This window comes from Apostichopus japonicus, chromosome 3 (assembly GCF_037975245.1).
Source record: "Apostichopus japonicus isolate 1M-3 chromosome 3, ASM3797524v1, whole genome shotgun sequence".
Lineage (NCBI taxonomy): Eukaryota > Metazoa > Echinodermata > Holothuroidea > Aspidochirotida > Stichopodidae > Apostichopus > Apostichopus japonicus.
The window spans coordinates 4,343,986-4,367,823 of NC_092563.1; the positions used below are offsets into that span (position 1 = coordinate 4,343,986).

A 23,838-nucleotide genomic window follows, 5' to 3' on the forward strand; every position below is an offset into this window, starting at 1 on the left:
ATCATTGCCTTTTCTGTTATTTAAATAGTGTCTTTTAAATTTTGTTGGAAAAATTAAACAAGTATGAATTCAGTTTACTTTTGTTGAAAAAAAAGTAATTAGGAACTGGACAAAATGTGTAGATCCATTTAGCTGCCTAGTTTTGAGGCATCTTTGAGCTTTGCCATCTAAAATCAAAGACACACGCTCCTTTATGGCCCCAAGAAAATACGGCTCCAAGTATACTCCCCTCCCCCACCCAACCCCTCCAGATTAAACCCGCTTCCACTGCCCCTGAAAATTGGGGAGGTGCTGTATTAAATTAGGGAACAAAAGTCTCAGTGGCTGTAAAATGCTTGTTGAAGTTTAAACAATAGTGACCGTTAACTTGGTTTACTAGCATATTTTGACAAAAAAACTATAGCATATAATCCATGTCCTTTAAGGTATCAATAATGGAGAATAATATACTACACTCAACAATTTTTGTGAAGCAATTATTCCCTGATTTGCAAGGGAATATATACTTACGCCTCTCACAGTAAACTGGCTTTGTGTAAGCACTATCGGCTCGACAAGCTATAAAAGATGTTGAGCCGTCGTCCTCGAAGGTAGTGCAAAGACCGATGCAGTTGACAGCGCAGGTCTGTACCTTCAGCTCTGCCCAAGAAGGTGTGCCGACGTACCTGACGGTAGACGAACTCCAACCATCCCAGAAACACTGTGATGTACCGTCTTCATTTATGATACCGGTGCAAGAGCCGTACATAAAACACTTGTACCCAGTTTCACCGTACCGGTCCATGTGAAGTTGGTTTAGGAAATCCAGTTCTGACCGAGAACCAATATGAGGGAGTCTGTATCCGTTGTCTTGACAGTGAGCTGTGCCGTCCTCGAGACCAGCCAAAGCCCCACTCGATTCGGCCTCAGCTTGAGTAAGGAGTTCATAGCAACTCTTATCTTCAAAATTTCTTTCTGCAGTTGTACACTGTTGTACTAAAATTGACACAAAAACACATAAAATCCTCCTTATAATGCATAAATTATGCTGCTGTTACATATATTTATGGGAGAATGTGGGATGACCACGATCTATGCTCCATGTGCCGTACCTGCCCCAGGCATATGAAAATCCACCCTTTAGTACGACTGCTGTCATTTTTTGCCACTGGCAACTTCTGCACCTTTCAAGGTTTTTATAGTCTGGAACATTAGCCTGTGTCTTACGTGATCGATTCGACAAGCCTAGCAAAGGAAATGAGCGTGGAAAAGTCACTTCCTGTGCTCAAATTTACCGCGATCTACCGTGAGAGCCAATTAAATGCCCTAGGCAGGTAAACTGTTAATGGTAGTAGTATTAAAGGGCCCCTTTTTCAAATGGAGAGATCCGTGCCTGGTATGTATCCAGTTTTCTCTGGCCCAATGGCAGGAGATCGATACATGGTTGAAGGGGCAAAGAAATATGTTACATGAGCAGTTAGCTCAGTTACCTGAATGGCACCTCAAAGAAGGGGGAAGTAGAGACAGGGGAAGTGAGAGAGGAAAATGAGGAATTAGCAGAGGTGGAAGAGAGAGAGAGAGAGTATTGTGGGGAAGGAGCAGAGAAAGAGAGAGAATTTCAACTGGTATTTCCTTTGAATTAATACAAAAGCAAGCCACTGGCATTTTAGCCAGTAAATTAAATCAAATGGAATTTTGAAGCCTGTACTAGTATGTAAAATGTTGATTAACAGTGAAAATTAAGTTTACTGTTGTGACAGGACACCATTTTTAGAAAAAAATGTAATGTTGTAAACCAATCTCTGAATCAATTTTTTGTAAAGACTATCGTCATCTATGAAAGTATCTACACCAGTGATTTCCCAAAACAATTATCCAAAATGAGAAACAAAGGTTCTAAATTTGTTTCAAATGAATTGGGAAAAAAAGAAAAAAAAGGGTGAACCTACATAACATGCAGAAACTACATTTTTACTTTCCTGTGCATTTCAATCATAGAGAACTAGACACATACTTTACCAACTTGTGAATGAATCAAGATATCTCCCAGATATACATGTTATTAACACTCAAGGAATAATATGCCAAACTTGGAAAACAATGTTAATAAACATTAAAAAAGTGTATTACAGATGTGTGTTAGTTTAGTTTTGAGACCCAAGGATCCGGAAGCCTTACACTACGTAGCTTATTTGAGGCCCTATCCGTGTTGTGCACAGAACACTTGTAATCAGGCCCGCTTTAACCTATGTCACACAAGATCACACTAAAGATGACCATTTGTTACTTAGGTAATGCAAATTGTCTATTCTAATTGTGATCTCTAGAGTTTGTTTTATTTCAGCAAGGCTTTCATTGGCATGACAGTCACAATGTGGTTGTACAACTTCCAAGTTGTAGGCCTAGCCAACTGCAATTAATGTTATGGTTACCATACATAACAATGTTATTGCCCCACCGGCAACTAATTCGTCCTGATTTTCTAAACGTCTTTGCGACATTCGAAAATATCAGTTTTCACGTCCTAACTTCAGTAAGCCTAAGTTAACTAGTCTAGTTATACGTTATGCGGAACCGTGGGTTCGGCTTGGCCTAAACTTGTACTATACTATAGTATAGGCTTAACGTTACCCTTTCATTTACGCCTTGTTAGGCTAGGCCTAGACCGTAATCCTTGTCCCACAAACTGGAAAATACAATTTGAAACGAGACGATGCTTCACATAACAACTAACATGACGTTTTCCAAGATTGCTAGTTGCGACAGTTCAACTGGCTTCTTGTCGGATGTTCTTATCTAAATTATGTACAGATCTAAACAAGTATGCGTACAGTAGGTCTGGACACTGCGCAATGGCCGATCGTTCAATCCCATGTAAGTAATAAACCGTACTAGGCCTAGGCCCTAGGCCTATAAAAAAAATCTTTTTGAAAAGTCTCTCATGAATATAGATTACGCGGTATTATAGTGTAAAAGCCACGGAGATGCAATAAATATATTTTATTAGGTCGCCAAGTGGTAATTTAGTCTGGAATGTTTCAGAAAACAAGTCATTATATTGTGGATTACCAATTTTGGGCCAAAATCGCTAGAAATAGTGTAAATACGCTCTGATAACCTTGTATACAACTTTTAATAGGAGTCTACGCGGTTGAGATGTGAGCCTTCCGAGTGCAAACGTAGATACACGGTACAGAATTATACAACTAACATTACGTAATACATTTAACTTACCGTATGGCGTGCAGTTAAGAGTACAATGCTTTCTAGTCACTTCGCCCAACAACCATTTCGCCCAACTGCCATTTCGCCCAACCAGCCTGGTCATTTCGCCCAACCAGCCTGGTCATTTCGCCCAACCAGCATGGTCATTTCGCCCAACCATCATAGTCATTTCGCCCAACCAGCATGGTCATTTCGCCCAACCAGCATGGTCATTTCGCCCAACCTTATTTTTACTAATATTCAGTCAGAATAATATTACTTTTTCTGTTTCACTAGTTCAATTTGATTTATTTTGGGTTAGGTTACTTCGTAATAGGTAAATAAAAAAGTGAGGTCCGCTCGATACCGATCGGAGTCTGAGCAGTTATTTCGGGTATAATGGGAGGATTACACTACTTTAGGCGTTTACGCATACAATGGGAGTTATATTATTATACAAACACAGGGGAATCGGTCTTCATAAAAACCTATCAAACCTAACCCCTAAAACACTGATCCATCCTACTGACTATCAATTCCCGAACGTTTCCTTATTAAATTGAAAAAAAAATATATATAAAACCCGTCCGTAATATTGAATTACTATATAGTAATCAATGTAACCACTTTATCAATGTAACCACATATGTAATCACATATGTAATCAATTTAACCACGACTTCAAGTTTCCTTAATACTCGGTTCGTATCCCGTAGCGTTAACAATTCCCGAACGTTTACTATATCAAACCTATCAAACCTAACCCCTAAAACACTGATCCATCCTCAAGATTCCTTAATATTCGGTTCGTATCCTGTAACGTTAAAAATTCCCGAACGTTTCCTTACTAAAGTTATACAAAGTAAAGGACTTCAAGTTTCCTTAATATTCCTTAATATTCGAACGTTTACTATCAAACCTAACCCCTAAAACACTGATCAATCCTCAAGTTTCCTTAATATTCGGTTCGTATCCTGTACCGTTAAAAATTCCCAAACGTTTCCTTACTAAAGTTATACAAAGTAAAGGACTTCAAGTTTCCTTAATATTCCTTAATATTCGAACGTTTACTATCAAACCTAACCCCTAACACACTGATCAATCCTCAAGTTTCCTTAATATTCGGTTCGTATCCTGTAACGTTAACAATTCCCGAACGTTTCCTTTTGAAATATCATATTTAATCAAGGTTGGGCGAAATGACCAGACTGGTTGGGCGAAATGACCAGGCTGGTTGGGCGAAATGACCAGGCTGGTTGGGCGAAATGACCAGGCTGGTTGGGCGAAATGACCAGGCTGGTTGGGCGAAATGACCAGGCTGGTTGGGCGAAATGGCAGTTGGGCGAAATGGTTGTTGGGCGAAGTGTCCTGCTTCCAGTACAATAACACGAATACTTTAGATAAGAAAAATAATAAACATTCCTCACTATCTTACATAAGAAACCATGGAGAAGTTTACTACCGTTATTCAACAACGCGGTAGCGCTTATGGACGCTATAAGTATAAATAATAGGTAAACCGTGTAGAACAGTGGCGTAGGAAGGTACTTTTGAGTGGGGGGGGGGGCTGAAGACTGATTGCCGGCCTGGGGGAGGGGTCTAAGGGGAGGTGGTGTCCCCCTCCCCTTTGGAATTTTTTTGCATTTCCAGGTGGCCTCAGATGCAATTTGGTGCAATATAGCACACTTCAACACCCACTCCATTCTGTAAAGAATTTTGCATTTTCACCTGGCCTTAGATGCAATTTGGTGCTTCAAATGAGATTTTTTTCTCATTTGGAAATGAAAAAGGGGTTTTCTGACTTGCGGAGAGGGGGGGGGGCGGAACGATACTTCCGCCCCCCATATTTTTCACTGGGGGGGGGGGCTGGCGCCCCCAGCCCCCCGGTTCCTACGCCCTTGGTGTAGAAGATACAGTTCATGACAATATATAGTTAAATCAGTGAATGCGCTCGTACATAAATAATTCCACATAAATAAAATACAATAAAAATTTAGCCAAATTAATAACATGTAAGTATAATTATATTGTACATGTATGTCCTTAAGCTTATATGTTAACCTTATATGTACATTTAACTGCATAGGTTTGGGAAGATTTTCAACATGGGGGAGGTGCACGGGGGGTGGGGTGGAATGACCCATGACGGCGACGAAGGCGCCGCGTGATCGTAAAGCGCTCCCCTCCCAACCCCGAGGGCCTGAGTCTATAGGGGCCATCCTTATAGGGCCATTAATTGGTGGCGTCCGGGGGCAACGTCGCGGTGGGCATGGGGGACCAGGGCCCCTGAAGCTCTGGGGTATATTTACAAAATTGTGGGCATTAGATTGAAGCTCTTCTAATGGGACTGGATGCGCACTATACAGACCACAGAAATCCCATTTTGACTATTTTTTTTTTAATATAGCCTATAACTCAGACTAACGGCCGGTCGATTCGAGGATTCAATGGGCATGTAGGTTGGATGGATGGATGATGGTAGGGCCGGTTGCATATATATGGAGCTTTGGAACAAGAATTCCACTCAATCTGTCCTACTGGAAGTAATAATAAGACAACGTACGGTGGGTGCACGCGAAGCGCGTCGAAAAACTAGCATGTTTAGGACATTTTTGTAATGTTATACTTCATTTTACATCGTAAAAGTTATCCAATATATTAAAAATTTCCTCCTAATTTCTCTCGTCTTCTATCCTTCTATATGTAAGGATACATTCACGCTCGAAGCGCGCAGAAAGTCTTGATATCTTATTGAGGGCCTGAGTCTATTGCGAATGAGTTAAATTTATCATTATACCAAAATGAAATCAAAATATGATAACGATTATTTCAATACCTGTTTGGCTATTCGTAAACATGTTGAGACATTTCATCCTCAAGTTATTGGGGGATGAAAGTATCTTATTATTGGGTCAAATTATTGGGGATTATTATTCAGTCAAATTATTGGTCAAATTCAGGGTCAAATTGGGTCAAATATAGCAGTCAGGTTATTGGGGATTCGTGTCGATCCAAAGCCCGAAAGCAGGACCTTTGAAAGCATATAGTCTACCCTCTAAATATGGTATATTTACACACACATGCTTCATGTCATAATGATAGCATAGGCCTATGATCTGTGGCCTACATTTCTTCATAACTGAAAACTATACAGAAGACCTAGTACGTGTTGGACCCTCACAAAAATATTTTCCCGAACAACTTTGGTTCACCACCATTCAAACTTATATCCCCAATATTTCAGCAGATTTGCACAAACGGTCTACTACAGGATAAGTAGCATTGTTTACGTTGCCAGAAAATCGGACCTCTCTTGACGTAATGTTACCTCGCATTTATGAAAACTTATCTTACGCAAATCACTGACGAAATTTCTGACGAATCGAATGAAAAGTGACGAAATGGTAGTCATTGAAACACGGTGGCAAAAAGTGACCGAATTCGACAGAATCGCCGGCACAATCGTTATAGCTCAGCTGAAACCTTTCAGCTGAGCTAAACCTTAAGTTTATTTAAATGAGTTATTGTATTCACTTTTGTGTTGCATCTGAGGCATAGAGTCGAATACTCCAACTCTACAAGGTATACCACTCTAACAAATGGTGTTACTGTTTTAACGCCTAAATTAACACATTTTTGTAACACTTAATGATCGCGTTTTAGAGTTAATCGGATAAAGTATTAACACGTTTATGTGTTCATGTAAAATTAACGCCTCAACGCGTGTTCAGCATGCATGTAACACTTAATTGACGCGTATATAACAAAATATAGTGAGTGCTACTGAAGTCCAAATAGTCTCTGTGTTAGATATATAGTAGACCAGTCACATTGATTGATGACCCTCGGATGTTTAAAAGGCCGTTTCCCAAATATGGTGTTATAGAAGTACAAATAATAGTCAGTTCTACAACATGTAAAAATTAATTTTGTGACTTAATTCATCATTTAATATACTTACTCCGGCATACCCCTATCTCGTCCTTACTCCAACCTGAGTCACATTCGCAGACACCAGTCTTTTTATCGCATGACCCAAACCAACAGTCATTATTGTTACTGCAGTCAATTTGAGCTGTGGAAGGTTAAATACATAGTAGTAAGCTTGGAAAGCTTCTTATACCACAACTGAAAGCAATGTCAGAATATAGCCTCAAAAATAGAATTCCAACTTAAATGACATACAGGACTAAGGCTCTCCACCTTTGAATTAATGCAAATGGTTACCGTATATGCTTTACAAAATATACATTTTTATTTGGGTTAAACTATGTAGTATACATTAAGTCTGAATAAGATCTGCGGCAGGTGCATGCACGTGATGAAGATAATCCTGCACGTGATGAAATTAATCTGCAAATGAAAGACAAAAACAAAAGAAACATGGAGGAAGAGAAAGAGAGAAAGAAAATGTTAATAGCTGTAATCAAAAAAATGTTAAATAATGTTTTAATTATTCGTAAATCGTTGATCACATTTTGTTGTTGAGACTATAGTTATAATTAAAAGAAATTATTGTCATTAACTTTTCGAATTGATATTCGTAAACTTGAATTATTATTAGCTTGTAATATTATTTATCATACATGATACATAGTAATGTAATAGTTGTTATTATAGATATCTACATTTGTACAGCCGCAATGATGTTTGTCCAAAAATAATACAGAAAGACCGTCATATAGACATATTTGAAATTTAGTGCATCTAAAATTAACGTAAAATTGTGTAGATATGAGACAAATGTTTCAGTTCATAGTAACGACAATCAAGAATATTTTATGAACCTTCATGAACGTTATTGTTCACATAAAATGTCTACTTTTTACGGCAAATGCATTGATGAAAATTTAGTACCGCATGAAGGAATGGAGGAGTACTGGGGGGGGGGGGCGGAGGGTGAATGTAGATGTAGAAATGTGATAGAAATATCCATATGGGCGTACCCCTGCCACCAAGAGACCCTCAATCCGCCATTAAAACGTGGTTAGGATTCACGAGATTAACACATTCCTTATATACTCTATTTCTATGGATATTGTATCTTATTGTGAGCGTAATTCACTTTAAAAGCTAATTTAAAAGTATATATGCTATAGTATGCTTCAGCTCAACATATCGAAATGAGGCTACAGATTATTTCACCAAATTTCCATATTATTTTCTGGATTAATTTGATATTACATTTGATCACCTTCATTTCTTTCAATTTTCAATGCAGTATAACAATGTAGGGTGGCAATATGGTGGAAATATACGGTAAATTATAATACGTATAATAATAATACTAATAATAATAACAATAATAAAATATCATGTGACTCCCACTCAACCAAATTGCTTTGGGCCTATATATATATATATATATATATATATATATATACATTGTTCGGCTCCACACATTATATGAACAATAAACTAGTAATCGCAGAGACTAATATGATTTTTTCCACGACTTGATATCAAAATGGCACTAAAAAACGACAGCTAACGCAACTAATGAAGCATTATTGATACAACCAGGAAATTTTGGTCCTCTTGTTGAGTCCGAGTCGAGGGGCGATCATGTTCGCCGAATTCTCTGTTACAAAGTTGCTGCACGGTATTCGAGTCTCCTGTTAGTATATTTATTTCGATTGATATCAAACAGAATATATATAGCATATGGTGCAAAGATATACAATTTCCGGGAGGATTTCAATCCTTTATATGAAAATCCAATTCCTTCGATTTATCCTTCTTAGTGATATATATATATATCCATAAATTGACATTAAGAATAAAAACAATATATCACATTATTCGAAGACATCATCCAAGAAATGTTGGTAAGTACTAAAAAAGAAACAAAGAAACAAGCACCGGAAACTTCAGGATCCCAAATACCATCATTACGAATAAGACGTGGACATTCCAACTTAATTATTCCATCGAAACAATTTAATTAAGCGAAGACTCTCTGTCCAAAAACTGAGTTTTGAATAAAATGCTTACGATGTCAATATTCTTTTCATGAAATAGGCCAAAGCAATATATGAGTTATCGATCAAACTACCAAATATATCGATTTAATGTTTGTAATTAAATTTCCAATATTGATAAAGAGAAATGTCCCAATTGTATCCGTTTATGTATATCACACCGTTGCATAGTAACGGAATTTAATCGTTATTGGTTGAATTCTCCTCACGTTCTAAGGAATCGATAACATAGTTAATTAATTATTTCGTGACCGTTTTAGAGATTATTGAGATGCATGCGTTGGTCGCACACTTTATACACGGTTTGATGTGAGCTATAAAGATATGTATATATATATATATATATATATATATGTTTATGTATATATATATATATATATATATATATATATATATATATATATATATATATATATTAAAACCGGGTCGCGACCTTTGTAAGTGTCGCCAAAATATTTTGGAGGGTCGCCAAAGAAAAATTGTACAGAAGAAAATGCCGATATTTGTGGAACTAAGTGAAAACATTACATGAAAAAAATATCGGACTATTTGGCAACTAAGCACCGTTAGGGAGATGTGGGGGGGGGGGGGGTACATGTCCTCTCCAAGTTTACACCTTCCCCAGGCCACGACATCCGTCATTGAAGGGTCTCACGATGAGGAAGGTGAAAACTGGGGTCACGAAGCCCAAAAAAGTTTGAAATACAGGGGTTTACGGGATATGGTCCCCTGAAATGTATTTATAAGGGTATCTCACAACAAATGAGCTGGAATGTGTACTGTTGCGCAATGTATGTACGGTAGTCTACACCGACCGGGCGCTATACTAAAGTAGGTCGCAAAATAAAAAAAAGGAATTGACCGCAGGATCTTCCAAGACGTTCCGAATCTTTATCTACAGTTTTGGAGCTTGCCGACTTTCACAGTCCATACTGAGCATCTGTTCTAAGGGGTTGGTTGTAACTTAGTCCTCGTGGAACGCTTGTGTCGTGGGCCCAAAGGTTTGAGGAACGCTGGTATAGACGACAAATGTAGCTTACGTTTCCATGCATTTCTATATTGATTGCCTATATCAGTGTAGGCGTGTTCGCATTCCGTAACATGCAGTTTGCACTGTATTACGACCAAAGAACTGATTACGACTAAACACTAATAACGTGTGCATTCCGTCTTGTCAGTATGCCATTGCGCCCTACAAAGTTTTCCCGCTAGGCAATGTTATAATAACAGTAATATTTGCACAATTCTTGGCCAATCGATGTAATTTTGACATGCGAATGCACAATCATTAAAACAATCCACTAATATATAGGTAGTTGATTCACATAGGCCTATATTGGCTGACATTAAATCAATTTATAGATGGCACCTTTAAGCCAACATCTACGTCACCACAAAGGTGAAGGATATATCCAAGGGAACTGTGTTGTTTTGTTCATGGAAATGCAATTCCTATTGGACTATGGTTGTAGCCTATCCTTCAATTTATACACCTTAATATGATAGTATATAAGGTGAAGCAATTGCTGACAACTTATACATAGTCAAGTCATCAGTGCAAAGTCAGGTGGTATATGCAAATGAGTATATAACGGCGAAATACATGAAACTATATTTCGATGATGGTGTCGATGAAGGAGGAAAGGAGCTAGGGTGGGGGTTGAGGGTCGCGAGAGGAATTTTCCTGACTCCTAAAAAATCCTATATTTACACTCTTAAATTTTTACAGAGAGTGAACGAAATACTGAAGATAGATCATGTCCAATATTTGAAGGACAATGTCATATTTTCACAGAACATAATGATCTATATAGGTAATTATTATAAAATTCTCCCCATTTTGCCAGAGAGTAAAATATTAGGGACTCAATGAATAACCAGACATCAACTATATCATTTTACTGGCGCTCTTCAAAACATGAGACATTGTATTGTCTATGCTTCCACATCACGAATGGATTGAAACGGTTTTGTAAACTTCAGCAATCATCCATCCCAAGCACGATCAATATCAGAGGTATGGTTTTCATCAAGGGCGTAGGAACCGGGGGGACTGGGGGCGCCAGCCCCCCAGTGAAAAATATGGGAGGCGGAAGTATCGTTCCGCCCCCCCCCCCCGCTCCGCAAGTCAGAAAACCCCTTTTCCATTTCCAAATGAGAAAAAAAGGTCATTTGAAGCACCAAATTGCATCTAAGGCCAGGTGAAAATGCAAAATTCTTTACAAAATGGAGTGGGTGGGTTGAAGTGTGCTATATTGCACCAAATTGCATCTGAGGCCACCTGGAAATGCAAAAAAATTCCAAAGGGGGAGGGGGACACCCCCTCCCCTTAGACCCCTCCCCCAGGCCGGCCATCAGTCTTCAGCCCCCCCCCCCCACTCAAAAGTACCTTCCTACGCCACTGTTTTTCATTGAGGAAACCTTTGGGAAGGTCGTAACTTTCAGGAATGCAATTTTGAGAATGATTAATGTTCCAACCGTGGCATAAACTGGTGCCAATCCATACTGTCCCTTTAACGTTACTTATACATGGAAATTAGTATAGTTTTAATAAGCGTCGTATATTGTGCGGTTGGAGATGGATTTATCGGTCCTTGCAGACTTCAGTTGTTGGATATTTCGTCCTCCAACATCTTAAAGGTGGTGGTGGGTTCATCCTCTGAGATTAACAGAAACCTCAACTGATCTATAGGCGCAGGCGATATGTTCACTGTGTTTTAAGTTAACATGGAATGAGCTATATATAGTAGGCCGATGACATCATCGACATTTAGCCTTCACTTAAAGGAGCATTCCAAAGGGAAAATAGTCTCTGTACATTTGTAGTTTCATAGGCTATAGCTGCGTAGCCAACTTATTTTGAGCCTTTCACGGCGCTCACAAGCGCCCTCACTTTGTACGTACCTTCATGACTATAAAACTCCCTGGTGTGTTTTCCGCCCAAAAACTAACGCCATGGACAACCGAAAAGTTATTCCTAATACTGCAAGCACTCCACGCGCATCACAATACTGCGTATTTGCAGGCAAATGCAGTTCTAGTGCTTGCTGGTTTGGTTTTCTTTTCAAATTTCCATGGCAGAACATTAACATATGTTGAAAACTGAAGCTAATGCCATCATTATTTTATATTAAGAGCTTCGATATTTTAGACTCACCATTTGCAAAGCTCATCTCCATTACAGAAAATGAACAACGTAATAAATATAAAGAAGGACATTAAGAAACTTGAAGCACGCGTGGATCGATGATGTCATATTTAGACTTGATCAAGTCTTCAGCCTTGTGTGAGGCGCATCATATAAATCTAGTGTAATATCTCCAAAATTGAATCAGATTTTTCTTAATGAATAGCTGTTTGGGGAAGTTGATATTTATCTCTCTCACATAGATCAATAACTATGGTAGCGTCTGTCATGTCTCTAAGCAAGTGTGTAATTCATTGTAATTCATTGGCTTTATCAATCAGCATTCTGCATTCAGGAATTTATGGTCACACTCATATAGTCTGTTTCGCAATGAATTATTTAAAACGCATTTTCAAATGGGAGGTTTTCCGACTAAGATTCCGTTCGGAGAATATTGATAGGGTATCCACTGGAATAGCCGACCAGCTGTTCTATTCGACATACCTGACAAATTGTAATACTTTCTTCATCTAAAGCAAGCAAATCTGTTTTGACTTTATTCAACTTTTCCTTCAATCAGACAAATGTGACATACATAAAACAGTTTGATACCAAGATGCTTTGAAAAAGAAGTATGAGGACCTTTTTCATTCAACTCGGTAAGTTCTAAAGTAGAATTTTACACTTTATCCCTATAGTTAAATGCTTCCTACGCAGATTTAACTGCACAAAATTTACGTAAGCAATTTATTTTGAATTTTTATAGCATATAACAATCGAACGTAATCCTATGTGTTTCTCTCTTACTAAAATACTTCATTTTGGAATCAATAATTTGTAGTCTTTCGAAGGATTTGATGTATGATGGTTTATCCAAACACAGTCGTGGAGTTCGACTAGTTGGCTACATATGCATGATATAGATATCATTTGGCAATATTGGGAATTATTAAGGTTCTGTCTTCCGGCTTGAAGACGATAAGGTCATTTCTTTATCATGATTTAACAAGATAACAAGAAACGGAAGAAAAACTTGTAAGTTTTATGAATGAAACAAATGTGCAAACATAAATCATAAATCAATATATTAATTTTATTCAACGTTTTCCATATTCACAGATGACTGGGAAATTGTGCAGACTAGTCAACTATTGTGGATATTTATCAGGCCTGGAACCTTGCCAAATATAATCTGCGGAGGGGAGCATAATAATTAATCATTAGCCTATATTAATGTTGTATCAGACGGTTGATGTGTTTCATAATTTACTAGTGTTTTCATAACCTATAACCCAATATAGTGTCAAAGAAAATATGCATATGTTTGGCTAATGACGCTAAAATATTTCATGTGATCATCTCTTTAAAAAACTGGCATGAATCCTACACTGAACACAAAATGAAAGTATGAAGCAATTTCTATAATAGCATTAATCACTTCAATGATTCTTGCTTTTTAACATTTTATTTTAGAGTCATACATAGTTAAGACTTCACTTACAGTTTCGAAATACATTGACGGTTAACAATATACGTGTGTTTGTACAATACATTATGCCAAGTTCACACGATATTAATGAAACATAATTGTGTAACGTTTAGGCAATTAGGCCATTGTGTATTACACTACATTATATGTGATTGTCTGCGGTAATAACATAACTACAAACTTAAAAATGCTTTTAATGACATACAGATACCTTGAGTGACAAAGGATGCAAGACACACAGCTACATTGAGTGAGTAGACACAGAATATACATACATTGAGTGAAATGGGACACCAAACATGCAGAAATTAAGAATATTTACATAAATAAACCCAAAACTATATAGACCTATGGCATAATAATGGACAATAAACAAATACAACAGTGTAATGTTATGATGCAACGGTATAATTATCAGTATAGTCTTCATCGTCACTTTGCGAGTTGGTTTTAGTCATAGAAGTGTATAAATCACTACGTGGAATCTCATAGCTATCGTCTTTAAAACGATCAAATATCTGTGAAATAATGGGGAAGAAAAGAAGGAAACTTCACAAAAATGCTATTTTAAAAACATTATATGGTCATTTCTACTTCGCAGAAACAAGTGTATGTATAAATTATTTATGAAATATAATTATTTTAAATGTGACGATGTTCTTCTTTAAGTTATGAACAGTGATACTTATTCATGAAAGTTTTTTTTTAAAAAGAAACAACAATGAATTTCGTCATTTGAGGTTAAAGGTTAAAGTTCAAAATGTGAGGAAAACTTTTTAACGCAATATCTCAATTCGAGAATCACAGACACATACAAGCACACACAAATACATACACACCCTTACATACATACACATATACATACATACACACACACATATATATATATATATATATATATATATATATATATATATATATATATATATATATATATATATATATATATATATATATATTATTTGACACGAAAGTCAAATGTCAACGAAGGTTAATAGTAAGGAATACCTGGTTAAACAAAAACAAAAACCGAACTAAAAGGAACATATTGCGAACTATTCACCTTAGTGTAAGACTCCCTCAGTTCAGGAATAGTAGGTCGAAGCGGACAAGGAAGGTGCCAACATTGGAACAAAAGTTTGTTTCTGTTGAAAGACAATCAAATACCTCGACATACTCAAATATTAAACATTGCTGATTGCGTTAAGCGTTCTTGTCAATAAACGTAAACACGTTCACTTATCTCTTATAATTTTGTTCGAATTACAATAATAATATTTTAAGGATTTCTTTCTTACTTTTATGATAATTTCGTTGTGAAAATACAGTGGATAAACACCTCTAGGTCAGTGCAAATTATTATTGTCTAAACATATCACTCTTCAAACGTGTGTATACCACTACTATAGTACCGTACCAAAATTGGTCTTTGAAAAAAACTAATTGTATAAGAGAATAGTTTTTGCCCTGTGATGTTTTAAAAGTTATATATGTATATATCTCATATTTCTCTCTATTCTGTGCTGCTGTTTTTAATCATGTTGTTGTATTGACTGCCAAAATAAAATATCAGACTTTCGAAAATGTCCACAGAATGGTTTATTTATTTATAAAGTATAGTATATTTAATTCATACTACAAAAAGTTGGAAAATGCAAATTAATTTGCAATATTGCTTTCGTTTCAATGAAAAAGATATTAGGAGAAGATTGATCTTTGGAGCTTACTTTAATTGTTCGTATTTAGTAACCTGTGCTTCAACTGGTGTAATCGCCAACAAATCATCGAAGTCCTTTCCATCTTGCCCAGTAGGAAAAGGAGGTTTCCCTTTCGTTTAAAAAAACAGAACATTTTGTTTAACCAGTTGTTTCTATTACTTATACTTTTCATAACAAAATCAATGAAAACTTGACAACACCCATGAGATCTATTCCTTCATATATTAATTAACTTAAATGTAACAATTTTTTCATAAAGATACATTAAACGGAACACGATAATGTTAAAAATAGATATGAACAACGTTTAAGCCATAGAAAAAAAGCTGGTGAATTGTATTACAGATGTCAAAATGAAGTTTACGATTTTTTTTCTAAAAGTAAGATAAAAACAAGTACGACGGTTGAAAAAGGATAAAGACATGTGCATGCATTAAGGGTTGCGACAGCCAAAGTACTGGCAAATACATCAATCTTAACTTTGATACTGATGTTGATAAAAGTTAGAGCGATGTTTAATTGAAGTATAAATGTATCCTTCCGAAAATTAACAAGTTAATTGAATTACTGATATTTTCCTCTAATTATTTTTTCGTCATTTTGATGTTTTGATTTTGTTACCTGTCAATAGCTCCCAAATGACCACAGCTGTAGACCAAACATCAGCGGGCGATGAATATTCATTGCGATACATAGCCTCCGGAGCGAAATTATTCAAGGAACGCGACAACTGAAAGAAAAACCACCACCATCATCATCATCATCATCATCATGATAATGATAATCACTAGTACTGAATAGAAACATTATAATGGGCTTGAATAAATCTGACTGAACTGCAAATCCACATACCTTGGATTTGTTAAAGATATTAACATTACGGGCATCTTTCGCAAGGCAGAAATCATAAAGTTTGATATGACCTTCACCAGCCAGAATGATCTTCTTAGTCGATAAACCGGGATGAAGAAACTAACCAGAGAAAATAAAAGAGATAATAGAAAGGGTTGAAGCAATGTGATAATGCGTCTTATATGCTTCATCAATGTTTATAATTAATCATTCATTACAAACTAAATGAAAAATATACATTGCTTTTAGAAGCAATGTTTCCTGCCCCGATAGTCTGTTCTTTCATTTTAAGAAAAGAAAAAGAAATAATTTTAAAAATGTTTTTCTTTTGTCGAATCTAGAAGATAGATACTTTAGCTACTTCAAAGAACCGTTGTATGTAAACTGAAAAACAGAAGAACTGACGTTTCGATCCTTGCAGAAACGAAAACATGGAAAACTGTTAATATGGCAATGGGACGGACACGTTAATTATAACAATGGTCATTGAGTAGTGTTTATACTAGCAACGAAATAGTTATATTCTTTCATCCTATTTTCCTCACTGTAATTTCCGAATATACTCTATTACTTATCACGTTTTCGAAGAAACGTTTCTGGAGAAAATCATTTTAAGAAATCAAAATGTCAGTCTCGTTAACTTTTAAACATATTTCCAATACAGTTTATTGCCATAAATTTTGCATACGAGGAAGACTACAATCACCAACATACGTACCCCGTATGAATGAATGACATTCATACCATCTAAGATACCATCCATGAGCTGTATTACTTCAGATAAATGCATAGGGATCTGAGTTTCACCTCGGATAGAAACCATTGCCAGTCGACTTTCAAGACTTTCGGTGACATGTAATTCTTGAACTAAGTGAAATCTACCTACAGGTATACAAGCAATCAAATATGTTATATAATTTTTTTTATCCCATCTTCGTGTCGTAACATGCCTAACAAGTATTAAATAAATATGTTATGGCAACAGGAAAACTGTAAATGATAGTAGTAAAGTGTCTTTTCTTCTATGCACTTTTGAAATCTTAACAAATACACAAGAGATATAAACGTTTTCCCCCTTTCATTTCAAATTATTTGATTGTGACTTTGAGTAACCGTTTCCTTCTACCCAAATACAGAAACGTAACAGAAACGTAAATTGAAAACTAAAGTGAAAAATAAACAAGAAAGATGACATGCGCCAACTCACAAGAAAACTCAATTTTAGTTTGCTAACATTCAAATAAAACTTTGAATAATGTATTTTTCCAAGATCTTCTATAAAATGCCTACCCTACGCGTAAAAGCGATATAATTACTATATCTGGATGTTGCAAAGTTTCCGAGAATGCACAGAATTATTCAATTTACAAATCAATAATTACTGTGTCATTATAGTTGTATCAATGTCTACGTTATAGCTTGATTATACCTTGTAATACTGCAATGCCTTCGACGTCCACAAGGTGCTTTGTCGTTGGCAAGTCAATGTTCCTTTTGATAAATTCATTCCAATGAATTTGTTTGCTTCGTATTACTTTCTCTGATAAGGAAAGTCATGTTATACATGAAAGCAACAAGTGACAGACAAACGAACGTTATGTAAAGAAAATATGAATATACAAAAACCCAATATATATATATATATATATTAATATATATATATATATATATATATATATATGTCAATAAATAAACATAATATGGGATGTAAAAGACTAATGATTAAACATATGAACAGTATGATTTAAGCGCAGACATGCGCTGTAGGCCTTCCCTTATAGGCCCAAGGAGTCATGAACGTATATTGAATAACATACGACGTTTTACAGGGACGTGCATGTTTTGGTGTTTAAAATTAACGAGACAAGTTTACAATGAGTGTATAATCACAAATAGGCAAATACTAAAATGTTAATCTTCGACAATGCGTTAAATATATCTCGTTCATATATGTTATCACAATTTGTATTTCGGTGCTTCTTTATTGGAACTATAGTCTTTGAAACTCGGAAAATATTAAGTCTATGAGTTTGTAGTGTGATCATTCTAGACAGTTGTCTCGAAAAGTTACTAAAACTACATGATATGCAAATTCTATACATTAGGCACCTGACACTGTCGTAAGCATAACGTATTTCTTGTCTCCTTTCGAGTCGGGAATAGTTCCCATCCATCTGCTGTACCATTTAGCCTTCTTAATGTTTAAAATCAGGCAGACATCTTTCTCGGTGAAAATTCCGGTCTGTTCGGTCGGCCGATCAGATGCAGCATAATAATCTAAAATATATCAAAGATTGTCTATTCTTATTAAGTGAACGGAGTTGTACACTATTGTATTATACACCTGTAACTTTTTGTGATCAACAAATATGTATTCCAGTTATAATAACAATAATAATAATAATAATGATAATAATAACAATAATAATAATAATAATAATAATAATAATAATAATGATAATAATCATAATCATGATCATAATAATAATCATAATCATACTAATAATAATAATAATCATAGTAATAATAATAATAATAATAATAATAATAATAATAATAATCATAATCATAATAATAATCATAATCATAATAATAATAATAATAATAATAATAATAATAATAATAATAATAATAATAATAATAATAATAATAATAATAATAATAATAATAATAATAATAATAATAATAAAAATAATAATAATAACGACGATGACTATGAAAATGACGTTGGTGACGTAAATACATTATTCACGAACATTGATATAAATGTGTGTTTTGGTTTCATTTTTTTCAGACAGAGTACAGTTACTCACCTTCAGAATCATTAGAAGTTTGCGAAATGTTATCAATAGTCGGCAATTCTGGCAATGTAGGACTATAAAGGAAATGGACAGGCATTGTCACAATTTAAACGTATCAACTGACTCGCAGCATCAGAATAAGAAGTAATACTTCGTAAAACAGGGAAGACCTAACTTGTTAGGCTACTGGTTGTTAGGTACGTATAACCCATGACATTTCCTAACACTTATTAAAGATCAGTACACAAAGATACCGTTCAAAACTTAATCTCCCGTAGATAGAGCATGAGCAAGAAAACCAAACAAATTTAACCTCTTTCCATCAGATACTCCCCTTATATAGTGAGCAAGAAAACCAAACAACTGAAGCCACTTCCCATCCTATACTCTACTTACATAGTGAGCAAGAAAACCAAACAACTTAAACCACTTTCCATCATATACTCCCCTTATATAGTGAGCAGGAAAACCAAACAACTTCAACCACTTTCCATCCTATACTCCCCTTACATAGTGAGCAAGAAAACCAAACAACTGAAACCACTTTCCATCATATACTCCCCTTATATAGTGAGCAAGAAAACCAAACAACTTCAACCACTTTCCATCCTATACCCCCCTCCCCCCCCCATTACATTGTGGGCAATAAAACCAATAACTTAAACCACTTTCCATCCTATGCTCCCCTTACATAGTGAGCAAGAAAACCAAACAACTTCAACCACTTCCATCCTGTACTCTTCATACATAGTGAGCAAGAAAACCAAACAACTGAAACCACTTTCCATCATATACTCCCCTTATATAGTGAGCAAGAAAACCAAACAACTTCAACCACTTTCCATCCTATACCCCCCTCCCCCCCCATTACATTGTGGGCAATAAAACCAATAACTTAAACCACTTTCCATCCTATGCTCCCCTTACATAGTGAGCAAGAAAACCAAACAACTTCAACCACTTCCATCCTGTACTCTTCATACATAGTGAGCAAGAAAACCAAACAACTGAAACCACTTTCCATCCTATACTCCCCTTACATAGTGAGCAAGAAAACCAAATAACTGAAACCACTTTCCATCCTATACTCCCCTTACATAGTGAGCAAAAAAACCAAACAACTTAAACCACTTTCCACCATATACTCCCCTTACATAGTGAGCAAGAAAACCAAACAACTTCAACCACTTTCCATCCTATACCCCCCTCCCCCCCCCATTACATTGTGGGCAATAAAACCAAACAACTTCAACCACTTTCCATCCTATGCTCCCCTTACATAGTGAGCAAGAAAACCAAACAACTTCAACCACTTCCATCCTGTACTCTTCATACATAGTGAGCAAGAAAACCAAACAACTGAAACCACTTTCCATCCTATACTCCCCTTACATAGTGAGCAAGAAAACCAAATAACTTAAACCACTTTCCATCCTATACTCCCCTTACATAGTGAGCAAGAAAACCAAATAACTTAAACCACTTTCCACCATATACTCCCCTTACATAGTGAGCAAGAAAACCAAATAACTTAAACCACTTTCCATCCTATACTCCTCTTATATAGTGAGCAAGAAAATCAAACATCTGAAACCACTTTCCATCCTATACTCCCCTTATATGGTGAGCAAGAAAACCAAACAACGGTGGCCGTGTGATCAAGACAGTGCGGTATCACGGGTACCTTGATAAACACTATTGAGTTATCAAGTCCCACAATAGACCATGGAGGGGTTTGTTGAACTATACTGTGTTAATATTGTTGTCTCATCCCTCTTGAATCGAGATGGTTGCCATAATTATGATCACAAATGTGTTGTTTGGTACAGTATCACCATTACCCTGTACATCTTTGCTTACCCAAAGGAAATGTTCTTGCTTTGAAGGATATATTTGAAACAATTGCGCATTTTTGTTCATGGAAATACGTTTCCGTCGGATATACCCATATTTTATACCTAACAATGATAATATAGGTGTCCATTGAGAACAGATAACAAACACTGATTAGGTCTAACCTCTGACAATATTTGACAAGTACTAACAACGTTTCATTAAAATATGCAAATGTCAATACGAAAAATAAGGTCAGTATGAAAATGATGTATACACTTTTGAACTAAATAACATATATGTTACTGTTAATTGTAATAGTTTAAGTACAAACTTGTTCTTACCTTGTAGAAATAGGAAGGTCTCTTTGTAAAGCTAATACAATAATTGAAATAAAGAACAATATGAAAATATAAAAGGATAGGAGGGATTTATAAGACCAAACAATTCGTAGATAGTAATTTTGTAGTGATTAGAAGATAGACCACAGCCATAATCAGGTGCACCTGACATTTAAAATGTCCTTATTCGAGATGTTTAAAAGTTAATTAAAATATATATCGTACAGTATTATTTGGTAATTAACTTCATCTCGATATAGTTAAAAGATTTGTTCCTTTTTATCTGACTTAATATGATTAACATAATTAAGTAACTTTAATAAACTAAAATAAAGCAAACAAAACTTGTTAGAGTTGGAACCAATGAAAGCATCTTTACAAGCACGGCTTAATCGCAGGGCTTAATCTTAGGTCTCTGGTTCGAATCTGGCCATAACTCAACATTTCTGTACCCATTTTAAAATGTAATTTGCCAGTCAAATGCATTTCTTTATTTGCTAATAAATTACTTTTAGTAAAATTGAAAGCACATAATTACTCGATATCTGTGAAACCGGCTCATCTCCGGACGTAACATTGTCCATTGCGATAGAAGCACCATCATTAATGTTACGTTTTCGACGTTTCGCACTAGGAAAAAGTTCGAACATATTTAGTTTCACGAAATATACGACTTATCAAAATAAAACAAAAGTTCCTTAAATTCTTATTTCTTTTAAGCTAATATTAAGGCCAGTAAATATATCTCGATCTAGTTAGCCCGACAAAGGTTGAAATTTGGCGGTACCGCACCTGTGTTAAAATTCCTATTATTGTGAAAATCATTGGGAACCACCTGCCCACCATCGCCTCCCCCCCCCCCCCCCGCCAAACCCACAACCCACACCAGGCCCCTAAAATGGTAACCAATGAAAACATAAAGTACGAGCAAGTTGCTACTTTTATAATTTGTTTACTTTATATCGATCAGTGTTTGTAGAAATGTAGATAATGCACTTTAGGGGAAAGACATAAGGAGTTAAGTTTTTGGTAGTCTTAATGTTAATGTTATGATTTTTTTGGCAGGGGGGAATTTTAGATCAGTGTAATTTTATTGACTGATTCAGTGGCGTAGGAAGGTACTTTTGAGTGGGGGAGCTGAAGACTGATGGCCGGCCTGGGGGAGGGGTCTAAGAGGAGGGGGTGTCCCCCTCCCCTTTGGATTTTTTTTGCATTTCCAGGTGGACTCAGATGCAATTTGGTGCAATATAGCACACTTCAACCCACCCACTCCATTTTGTATATAATTTTGCATTTTCACCTGGCCTTAGATGTAATTTGGTGCTCCAAATGAGATTTTTTTCTCATTTGGAAATGAAAAAGGGGTTTTCTGACTTGCGAAGCGGGGGGGGGGGCGGAATGATACTTCCGCCCTCCATATTTTTCACAGCCCCCCCCGGTTCCTACGCCCTTGGACTGATTAATTTGTTGACTGATTAACTGATTGATTGGTTTCTTTGTGTTTCTGCTGTAACAGCAGTTGAGCAACAATATAACATTAGTGATGTCAATATCATTTGTTTTGTGACATCTATAGTGATTGCAAAACTATCAAATTGATTGACGGTTATTGAAAGTGAAATCAATAAAGTCAATGACATATGTTTAAAGGGGGAACTTAGGGAACATAGTTACTGAAATAACTTCCTGATGTTGAGTTATTTTCGTTTAAATGTGATTTTCAGTAACAGTGACTTGTTTTCATAACTAATGTTGTTTAGAAACTAAATGAGAACCCTTTTCTTATCTTGTTAATAGGAGTTTGTTTCTTGTTTATACTATGTTATCAACAAGCATTAAAACATAAATAGTTTTGCAAACTGTGTGGCTCACCAAAATCCCTAATATTCGACATTCACATGTTGATTTAAATTAATAAAATCTCATGACGAATTTAGAATAATGCTTCTTTTAGGAATAGCATTGTATACGTTCCCAAGTAATACGAAGTTATGAATTATTTATTGCAGGTTATAATATAATTCACTCATTTTTTATATTATAAATTTAATAGAATTGGAAATATGTGTTAACATTTTGGGAAGCATTAATCCTTACAATACAATAATATGGTCGAATTGTGCGTCATGATATAATCTTAGTTTTCCTTTTAATAAGAAGATAAAACGAAAATGTGAAACGATCTGATCGAAGTCTGCAAATATCAACCAATGGTCGAATATCTTTATCAATACAAGGCAAAATTCGTTCCAACTTAATTTGTTTTCAAAGTTATTTTTTTTGGTCATGTGGTAGGTTATAGTTTAGTACTCTTAATCCCATCGAAACGGTTTCGCAGGTAGGACAACGATTAGATAAATCCTACTCTAACCGTTTAGGTTAATCCTAATCCCAACGAGTTTAGCTATGTCGAATTAAGGAAAGTTTGATTTGTTATTACTCAAAATTCCGACCAGGCTGTATTAGACTAGTTATTAAACTCATTTCCAAAATATGTGTATTCCAATAGGCAT

The 23,838-nt window shown here is 35.7% G+C and overlaps 2 protein-coding genes across 7 annotated transcripts in view; both read right to left on the reverse strand.

Moving 5' to 3' along the window:
- LOC139960812 (uncharacterized) overlaps positions 1-7,256 on the reverse strand; it is a 44,023-nt gene extending 36,767 nt beyond the window's left edge. The window contains exons 1-2 of one of the 6 annotated variants that reach the window (XM_071959428.1): positions 7,145-7,256; positions 511-975 (exon numbers count right to left, since the gene is read on the reverse strand). In XM_071959428.1, coding sequence (XP_071815529.1) covers positions 511-784 — 274 coding nt within the window. In that variant the 5' untranslated portion in view covers positions 785-975; positions 7,145-7,256. Of the gene's footprint in view, positions 1-510; positions 976-2,610; positions 2,971-3,048; positions 3,181-3,213; positions 3,356-7,144 lie in introns of those variants that run through there. The other 5 variants (XM_071959383.1, XM_071959419.1, XM_071959393.1 and 2 more) reach the window with 5 other exon arrangements.
- Positions 7,257-12,948: 5,692 nt separating this feature from the next.
- Positions 12,949-22,737, reverse strand: LOC139960845 (tyrosine-protein kinase FRK-like). The gene is made up of 11 exons (XM_071959454.1): positions 21,864-22,737; positions 21,329-21,359; positions 19,164-19,225; positions 18,460-18,627; positions 17,780-17,890; positions 17,069-17,232; positions 16,351-16,470; positions 16,120-16,228; positions 15,508-15,607; positions 14,844-14,925; positions 12,949-14,298 (listed from the first exon to the last, which is right to left on the reverse strand). Exons 1-11 carry the CDS (start codon positions 21,973-21,975, stop codon positions 14,173-14,175), a joined length of 1,185 nt encoding a protein of 394 aa, XP_071815555.1. The 5' UTR covers positions 21,976-22,737; the 3' UTR covers positions 12,949-14,172.
- Between the last annotated feature and the right edge of the window lie 1,101 nt (positions 22,738-23,838).